Raw genomic sequence first — 10,469 nt, forward strand, 5'->3', positions numbered from 1 at the left:
AGAACACTTGATGACATAAATCAAAGCAAGATCCTCTATGACCCACCTCCTAGAGTAAGGGAAATAAAAACAAAAGTAAACAAGTGGGACCTGATTAAACTTAAATATATACACATTATATATATATATATATGTATATATATATAGTATGAAATTTTAGTTAACAAGTGGCATAACTGTGTTCAGCAAATGTTACTTATAATATTTAAGAGAAAAATTAATTCTTTTAAGCCAGAGCAAAACAAAACAAAAGAACAGAACTATAAAAAGACATGTTTCTAACTGGTGGTTTATAGCTTGGTTTTTAGTGATACCACACACTCCTTAGAATTCCCAAGACACAGATCGTTTTTCCTTGTTGTATATTACATGAAACATCTTCAATACACAAATATTGAACTATTTTACCAATTGTGTTCATTATTTTTAGACTATTTTGAAATCCTTTGGGGGTAATATTTGCAAGGCAATTTTGCTAGACGTACTGTATCACTTTACAATGTCAAAAATTTTAAATGAACTATTTTCCCAAAATCTAGAAGGCTTCAAATAGCAAAATTCAAAGTGACGTTGTGCTATAATAATTCATGAAAACAATGACTCTATAAATTAATGATGTTCCATAACCTACTAAATCGATAATAGAAGATACATAACATCAGTGTGAAATTTTAAAAAGAATCAAAGTAAATGAACAGCTAACATTTTTAATGCTGATTCAATCTTTCTAAAATATTTCATACCACAAAACATTTGCTTTCATGAGTTAAGTATAAAAATTATATCTTTCAGAAACTACAATTTTAATACAGATGTGCTATGCCACTAACATTCCTTTATATGTTGTTTTCCTATTACTCAAAATGAGAAATAACATCTTAAAAATACAACAAATTTTCAGACAGATATTAACGTATAAGTGAAAGCTTATGGTTCCTTCTACAACTGAGGATATAGAGATAAAATATTAAAAAAAACCCACAACGATTAGTAGTATGACAAATACAAATATCACAACTTTAAAGAAAAAAACGTTATGTTAGCAACTCTTTGACAATACTAAAACCAAAACAGCACAATTGATAGCTATCGTTATTAAACTCAACAATACTGCAAATTATACTTTATTTTCTTCTTATAATGATATTTACCTGCTAATTTTGCCTTAAAATATATGCCAATAAATTTCTAAGATGCTTTGCAACTTAGATCAAAGAAAAGAGTATAGACTGCAACTTTCAGAGGCTATAACAAAAGTATTCATTCATCTTGTACTACTAATACAATAATACTCTTCCTTCAACAATGTAAACAAAATAAGTGATCTATTTTAAACTTCACAAACTCCTCTTATTTCTAAAAGAATGATCATTCTTACACAATCCCAGTCCTAAAGGTTAAATTGGCCAGTGAATGTTCCCCCTGTCAAAATTAAGGCAATGTGGGGTTATTTCCTTCACTAAAAGAAAATTTCACTTACATTCTGCTTTTTCTTGATTTTTAAAGATTTTACATATAAATGGTTTGTGATGTTTTAAATAAGCACCACCCAAGTTGGACTGAGATAAAATTACGATGCAATAAAATCTAGGGATAATGAGTTCAAGTTTTAAAGGACCAAAAAGAGTAAGTAATTTATATTAAAGGTGATCCAGTTTTATAACCACATTTATGAAAACAGTTTAAAACACACACACACAAACACACACACAAATATATGCTAAGATTATAAGAGAATTCCTGTTTGATATAATGAGTATCTTGGGTCATAGAATAAGTAAACTATGAAGTATTCTAAAATCTTGAAAATGTTTATTTTACATACCCTATATTATTCCCAAAGAATAATATATTTAATAAACTTTTCCAATTATCTGCCTGAATCATTCATTAAATAATTTTAACTGATAAAATCAATCTACTTATTAACAAAATCTAAACAATCACATCTTCAGATATCAAATAAAGGAATAAAATAATACCATCCTATGACCATCCTGAAAATGCATACAGTAATTTATTTCCCAAAATGAGAAAGCTGTTTTTTATTAAAAGGTAATAACTTTGAGTAACCTAATTATAAAAAGGATATATAAATAAGTCAAATTAGGTTGCTTTAAACAAGAAAGAATAAAAGATATATTCACAAATCACAGGTTATAAGTTAGTATTTTGTAAGATTTAGATTTTTAGAAATAGATAAATGAATTGCACAGCACTGCAAAAAGTCAAATGAATCTTTTTTCCGATTACAGTAACTGATAAATGTACTTTACAATTCTTATCATACAATTCCCCCAAATATTTAATATATGGGCATGCTAAAATACACAATGCAATATACGGTTCTATAAATTCCAAATTCATACCAATTAAAGTACAAAAATGTTTTCTTCATCTCAACTATAAATATAAAAAAATCAAAAAACAAGGTTGCTTAAGATATTTTAAAGATATAACCACAGGGCGAAAGAAAGTAAAACAAATATCATAAATATGAGATTATACTGGCTATAGTAAAAACAATGCACATATCATTTGAGTTGAAATTTAATAAAACATCACCAAAGTGTGTCTGTACCCTGCAATATACACCCTGAAGAAAGTTATTCTCAAATGCACCAGTATTCTGACTAAACCTTCCAAAAACAATTACGTTGTTTTAAAACTTAGGTAATTTGAGAAAATTCATTAAGTTACACAATTGAAGCATACTTTTCCCCAAATACTCTGTCTTACAAATATGAAACAGAAAAATGCTCCATGAAATAAACATTAGGCACATTCATTCTAATGGAATGTAGAGTCATATGTACATATATGAAACACACAAAAAAGGGCATCTCATAAATCATAGTTTTATAATTTAGTTCATTTGAGAAGAGTAAGCTAAGTATCCACGAAGTATATCTGAGTAACAGAAGTTGAAAGTAGCTCAGAGGCTGCTATGTTGAAGAATACTAGGACTTTTTATAATTCCACAGGCTTATGGTCAAGTATGAACAGAAAGACTACTAAAATTAAAGTCTATCAGAAGAAGAGAGATGTATCTATCTGTGCAGGTAATAACCTAGTTAAAACCATATTTAAATACAAAGTGCTCAGGGTTATGAAAGCTTCTTATAAATTACAGGGTTTTATTTTATCCTTAAAATTGTTTGCATAGTTTGTGATTGGTTTCCACCTGTTACAGGCAGAATATAAGTCTTCTTTTATCCAGACATTTCAACTCACATTTGATCAGGTTACGTCACTACACACACAAAATTTTCTTTAACACATTCCAGTTTTCCATTTTTTCCAATGGATATTCTTGCTCTATATAAATAACATGCCTCAGAACTATAAATGATATAAGCAATTTCAATGTAATAAGAAAAAATGCACAACTATGTGGACTAAAAACAAAAGATCTAATTCCAGTTGTACCGTTCCCAACCCACTAAAAATAAACTATATTCAAATGAAAAGGCATTTAATTTACTATTTGGAATATCCTTGATAAACACCAATTTTCTGTAACATCTCTGCACATCTGATACCACCTCATGTATAATGCAAAAAAAGCTATTTCATTTTCATCTATTGACAGTGAATTTAATTTACTATTGCAGCTCTTTTCCTAGAACTATAACGTTATTAATTCCGCAATCAAGCTCTTTTGAATGCTTTTATTTGTACCAAGGATTTTCACAATTCCACATTGATTTTTTCCATCATAACATACCTTTTAAACTTAAGAATGTGAATATGTTAGCAAACTTTCCTAATGCATAAGGAAAGTTTCAGAGACAAGGAAAGCCATCTACAAAACTACACTCACAGAAAATAAACTTTTGAGGGACATCATAGAGACTACACCTTAGTTTAGCAAGTGTAATGTTTACCAAATATAGTACATTTAATTTAAATAACTAAAGGATAGTTCCAACCAATCTAAAACCTTCTTATATAGTATAATGGTCCATTTTCTACAACCAAGCAATTGGCCTCCAAATGTTTTGCTTACATTCATGCCAGATGTCTTTGCTGTACTAAAGAACTCTTACTGAATTAGATCACTGAAAGCAAATCAGCTTTTATTTCCCACCAAGAAAAAAAAAAAATAAGCAGCATTGGTCCCCTCAGCACTGAACAAATATTTTTATGGTCATAAAGATGAAATAATCAAAAAACATGGCAGAAACTGCATGAAGGTAAACACAAATAATGTTTTATCTAGGAGATAACTATTCAATTACGGAGATTTTCCAATTAAACTTAAAATCCATATATTAAGTAGAAAATGACTTTTAAAAAGATAAATACTCAGAACTCTGTAACAGTTAAAATTTTAAAAAACACACTGAAAAGTACAAAAAAAAAATTATACCACCTAGGAAACTTGCCATATTCCACTGGGTTACAGTACCTACAGTACTACACAAACTGTTAACATATTTTGATCAAACACAGCTTTTAAATAACACAAATTTTGAAGCATGGTTCTACTTCTCATATAATAATATATTTCCTAGTCACAATTAAATAAAAACACAATATTTTAAAAATCTGAAGAGGAAGCACTTGTCCTCTTTACTCCAGGGCCAACAAACAAAGCAATGAAGCAGAAAGAGGTACATAATGGATTTAGAAAGTAAATGGTCCATTCTTTTAAGAAGCCTTTCTATCCCCTCTTCTGAATTCACTCTAGACTAATTGTCATTACAATTATGTCTGAAAACTCCAGAAGAACCCTATTTCCTGATGCCAGCTGTCCAGGTTTCTATCTTTAAATTTTAGGTTTTTTTTTTTCCCTAATCAGAAAGAAGTAGTTAGAAATACCCAGGAAGATTCATCTCGAAATTGGTCTACATCAGAGACGGAATATCGATTATAGAAACCAAAGGTAATCAAGAGTGAAAATATTTCTAAAATTATTCCACAAATACTCTAATACATCAAATAGCTAAATAAAGTCTACACTATTAAGAATTCTTTCAATACAGCACACAACACAGGTAGATCTTTTTTTTTTCCTTTCCTTGGGTATTTATCAAACAATCTCTTCATCATTGCACCTACCTGGGTAAAAATCTTTGGACTTAGACAGCTTGATGGTGGCTCCAGTTTCTTTTTGCAATTGAACAATTGTCTGTCCTCCCTTTCCAATTATAGATCCAGCAGCATAACTAGGTATGAGAACCTTTAGAAAATATTGGCCGTCTTCTGAAAAATGCAAAGAAATACACTCCGTTAAAACAATAATTTTAAACTTTGTACCCTCCCTCCACCCTCAAGAGAGAAAAACAGCGATTAAACCACTGGGCATATAGCTGCAGGAAATATGGGGTTAAATTGTTTTTATAAAGAACAAAAATAAGCCAATTACACTGAAAAATAAATAAATACGAAATGTTTCCCATTCTGTAGAATTTATACTTTTTCTAACTTGGAATTAAAAATCTAAACATGTTCTATTATTTTGCAACACTGTAGAAACTGATGACTAAATTCCAGTTGTTATTCCAAACATGGAAGTCTTCCAATTCTATCTGTGGTTACTATGGTAAAACAAAACGAACTGACCCTTCAACAAAACTTCAGAGATTTATACCATGACAAACCTTCACTTAACATATTGCAAAATAAATAAATAAAAGGACGGTAAATAGTGATGAGCTATATATATTTGACACGAGCAAACACACAAGCACTACAATTAGCCATTGCCTGTATCCTACTTAAAGTATGCAAAACAACCATTCTCCTACCAAATAATCCACCCAAACTGTAGGGTGTATTCCAAGCCTTCAATAAGTGCCAGGAAATAACTCAAAGTGATGTGGACTGGTAAATCTAACTAATCCTGGAGTATTTCTTTAGCACTCCTTAGTCTACTATGATCTCTTTTAAGCTCATTAATTAAAGGACCTTAAGAAGAATTTTGCCAATACTAAAAAGCTTAGGAGTCATTTACATCAAATACACTTAAAAGTGACCAGATAATGTTCCTTCTCCAAAAGAATCACAATTATTAAAACGGAGGGGGTGGATGAACCAAAAAAGACTGAAATGAAATGTTTTAGAAAATAAAGCCAACTCCCTAAACTTTAATTTCCGTCAAACTGGTGGTGTCTTAAATAGGAAACACCCCGGTAAATCCAGCTTCCTTATGTGAACATTAACGTTCCAAATTTTTCGGGTGTGCCATTCGCAAGACCCCCATCCGGCTCTAAAGTACATGCTGTAGATAAATTCACCTCTGCCTCGATGCATTGGGTGCATTGTTAAGATGACTCCAGTGCCAATGAAGAAGCGGTACCGGTCCCGTTATAACTCATCTTCCCGGGAAGCGCAGGATGTTAACTAACAAGTCACAGTACGAGACACCCCCACCCTCGTATGCACACTCCTGAAGACAAATCAAAGAGATTTTTGCACCGACAGTATAAGTGCGGTAAGAGCATGCACTCTTCAAGATTTTGCATACTACTTGTGGCCCAAACCAAGGGGATGAAGAGAGCAAAACTCTCCGGTGCCCCAGTCATTCGCTCTCCGCTACCCAAGTGCCATTTATTTATTTATTTTATCCGACTGTTAAATGCAGCGCGCATCTTCGGGCGGCCATCACCTCGCTCGGGGTCATCCTCTTCCTCCTTAACGGACCCCCTTGCCCAGGTCTAGGATATTTAAACGGTCAGCCTTTCGACCGATTAAAGGGAAAGATAGGTCTATTCCGAAAAAACCGGTCGCCATTTTGATGAATGATAAAACACAGAAATGGAAATGTATCGGGACCGGCGAGGTGCGGGGCAGGTGCAGGGGAGGGGGCGCGAGGCAGGGCGCGGGAGCCGCCGGGTTCGGGCTGGAGGTGTCCGGGCCGCGGGAGGGAGGGAGGGCGGCGGGAGGCAGGGAAGCAGGGGCGGGCGGCGGGGGATGGGGCCAGCGGGGAGGTGGAAGCGATACCCACCGCCCGTATTGGTCCTCTTGGTGCTGCCGGCTTCAGGGGGGGCTTCCAGCGGCCTTTTCCGCGAGTCCGGCGGGTCCAGGTCTATGGGAACCCCAGTGTGGGTCCCGTTCTGCTGGATGGGAGCTGCCGCCATCATGTTTGCAGTTCCTGCCGCTTCTACGGGGAGAAGGTTCTCCCTTTTGTTTTGGCTTTTTCTTTTTTTTGTTGTTTTTTTTGCTTTTTTCTTTTTTTTTTTGCTTTTGGGGTTTCTTAAGGTTGTTTTGTTTTTGTTTTTGTTTTTTTTTAATCGGATCAATAGAAATCTCTTTAAGAAAAAAAAGCAATGTTGCTGGTTTGTTCTCACTGGGGAGGGGGCAGGGCTGAAGAGCAGCTGCAGTGCAGTGTCAGAAAGGAGACAGGGGAATGGAGGGGGTGTGAGAGACGGAGGGAGAAAGAAGGAGAAGAAAGGAGAGAGGGGGAGAGAGTGGAGAAAGGAGAGGGGCGAGTGAATGAGCGGGAGGAGGGGAGCGGGGAGGACGGGCTGAGGGAGTGGGAGAGCGAGAGGGCTGGCGGGGCGCGGGGAGAAGCCGAGGAGGAGGGGAGAGCGAGGGAAAGAGTGAATGAGCAGGAGGAGGGGAAGGAGGTGGATGAGGAGAGAGGAGCGAGCGGCGGAGGAGGGCAAGAGCCGGGAAGGAGCGCGGCGGTCCCGGCGCCGCGCTAGCGCTGCGCTCGCTCCCGCTGCTGGTGCTGCCGCCGCCGCCGCTGCCGGAGCGGTTCTGCCGTTGCCTGGGCTGCTCGGCGCTGCTGCTGCTGCTGCTGCTGCTGCTGCCGCCCGGTCTCGCTCATTATTTCTCCCGCTTGTGGCGGGGGGGGGGGGGGGAGGCTGGCGGGGAAGGAGGGGGATGGCTGAGAGGGGAGGGTAGTGAGGGGTTGAGTTCGCAGACTCCCACACACTTCGCGCTCCGGTCCCTGCCTCTCAGCAGCGCCGCCGCCGCCGCCTCCCTACGCCGAAGCCTCAGCCTGCGGGGGCGGCGGGGGGGGAGGCGCGCCCGAGGGGGAAAGAGTGTGCGTGTCTGCGCGGGAGTGAGAGCGCGCGCCGGCTGAGAGCGTGCGCGGGGGCGCGCGCCGGCGGCGGGGGCGGGGCCGGGGGCCGGGGCGCTCTTGTGGGAAGGGAGGGGTGAAAGGTCGCGGGTCCCCGGCAACACGGCTCAGGCAAACGTAAGCCGCTTGTCGCAGAAACCGAGGGGGTCCAAGAAACGCGCTAGGCTGGAAGGCGGGAAGCAAACGTTACTGACAGCCGTGCCAGCCAGTAGTATGGAAACGTGAGAAAGGCTCTTCAGGCCCCTTCCCAATCAGGAAACTTGGGTATGAGAGGGAGTGAAGGGGTGGGGTGGGATCTCGGTCCAGCCGGGACTGGAGAGGCGACAATTTTGGCTAGACTGAGAAGGACATTCGAGTGACCGTTCATAACGGGTGGGACAGCGTTAAGGCTGAGGGAGGAACCTTAGCCGTATGCTTCCAGGACTTCTAGCTAGGTACATCCGTTTTTCAGAGTTAGGTGAAAGACAGTAGTTAGCCTCTCACTCAAGGGCGGTTCTACGGAGTGATTTCATCAAGAGTATTACTCGCACTGAGTGACTTCGTTAGGGAACTTGAAGTGTCTCACTCGCTGCCTTAAATCCTTTCGGAAACAAGCCAGGATATAAATAAATAAAGCTAGGTAGGAGTATCCCCTTCACGAGGCGCCGAGAGGCGGACTAAACACAGGCAACAGCTGGGTGTGTATCCAAAACTAATTCTGAACGAAAAACGAATATACGAGTAAAATTCAGCGCAGTGTGCACAGCTTATGATTACACAGATCTAGGATATATAACGAACTTAAAGCTCAACCAGAACACTACAGACAAGAAAATATATATTTGGAGTAGACGCTAAATGTCGGAAAAGATTCCGTTTACAGATGAGTAAACTGACCCAGTAAAGTATTTTGCTCAAGGTCATCCATCAAAGTAGTAATTAAATCAGTGTACTAGGAAGCAGTGATAGTGGAAAAGCATGGGCTTTGGAGTTCAGAAATCTTGGTTTCAAGTTCTTGGCGGGCATATTCTAAAAGTGTATCCTCAGACAGTCCCTTAACATGTTGCTGTATGTATTAAGTGCTTTTACCATGTGCCAAGCAACCAACTTCACATGTGCTCTTTACATGCGGTGTATCATGTAATTATTACTGTCTCCGTTTAATGAGGCAGTTTGGGTTTAGAGATATTAATAATTTTACCTAAGTCACAGTGGTGTAAACACAGTAGTAATAATTCAAACTAAAGTCGTCTTGATTCCAGAGTCTGTCCACTTGAATACTGCAGTACACTGGAGCCTCGGGTTCCCTCCCGCAAAATAATGGGTCTTTACCCCCTGGAATTCTTGAGTCAAATGAGATAATATTCGTGGCAATGCATTGTAAGATGTAAAAACGTATGAACATATTCACTAGATTTCTAGAACAAAGATACTCCTTTCCTATAGGTTTCGAGAACAGCACTTGAACGTGAAAACGGCTTTAGTATCAAGCTAGCTCAGAAAGAACTTAACTCTGATTGACCAAGAATACTTGCATAGATGAGGCAATAACGGAATAGAATAAAATTTGATTTCTGGTAGATAGAGAAGGGAATGGAAAGAATACTAACCCTACTTTTAGCATCCTTTATTGGAAGGAGCATCTAGGAGGCGTTGGGATTTCTGGTACTTTTAAGTAATAAAAGACGACACTGCTGAATGAGGAAGAGAATAACGTTTAGTTCAAGAATAAAAGTTCATCTGGAATATGAAAAATACGTTTGCCTTAAGTCAGGGAAGAAGATGCGCTGAGAGCTGAAAGGAAAGCAGGTAAGTTAGTACATTCTGATAAAACTCTGTGAACCAAAGTCCAGAATTTCCATCTGATGCATGATGTTATAGGAAACCACAATATAGCCTTCATGACCGAAAATAAAGAATATTTACACACAGAATTGGATTCTTTTTTTTTTTTTAACAAAAGGGAAGCTGTGATGAGAAAAAAAAAATGTGGTTTGGAATAAGTTTGTGGTGGTCAAGATAGAAAAAAGGCTGATGCTCCAGATATTACACAAAGTATTCTGTGAAAAACATGCAAAGACATTTTTCATATATTGAAAGATGTCGTTTTCATAAATTAAAAAGTAGAAAAGGGATTTGCAACTAGATTATTTCAAAACAGTAAAAGATGAGGGACATAGATAATTCAAAGATAGTTCAAAGCTATATTACATTAAAGTCTGGGCAAAGTGTTCAGTAGAATGTAGTTTTAAATTGGGGGAAGACTTACATTTTAGAACTGGAAAACTTGGGGTTGACAAATTTCTAAAAATAAATAAAATATTTCTAAAATAGTTTGAAAAATATTTGTCATTGCTGTGTGTTAGATTCAAAATGAGCCTTTTAAGTTAAATTGCCTTATAGACATAAGCTTACTGAAATAGTCATGGCACTGTATTCTTATGGTATTTATTTGCCC

General features: G+C 37.8%; 1 protein-coding gene across 6 annotated transcripts in view; it reads right to left on the reverse strand.

The window, feature by feature from the left end:
- The window catches only part of NOVA1 (NOVA alternative splicing regulator 1), a 166,893-nt gene extending 158,966 nt beyond the window's left edge, over window positions 1-7,927 (reverse strand). Inside the window, exons 1-2 of one of the 6 annotated variants that reach the window (XM_061394903.1) lie at window positions 6,953-7,927; window positions 5,065-5,208 (exon numbers count right to left, since the gene is read on the reverse strand). In XM_061394903.1, the coding sequence (XP_061250887.1) occupies window positions 5,065-5,208; window positions 6,953-7,088 (280 nt within the window). In that variant the 5' untranslated portion in view covers window positions 7,089-7,927. Of the gene's footprint in view, window positions 1-5,064; window positions 5,209-6,242; window positions 6,846-6,952 lie in introns of those variants that run through there. The other 5 variants (XM_061394902.1, XM_061394905.1, XM_061394904.1 and 2 more) reach the window with 5 other exon arrangements.
- Window positions 7,928-10,469: the final 2,542 nt, after the last annotated feature.

Source organism: Bos javanicus, chromosome 21 (assembly GCF_032452875.1).
Source record: "Bos javanicus breed banteng chromosome 21, ARS-OSU_banteng_1.0, whole genome shotgun sequence".
Classification (NCBI taxonomy): Eukaryota; Metazoa; Chordata; class Mammalia; order Artiodactyla; family Bovidae; genus Bos; species Bos javanicus.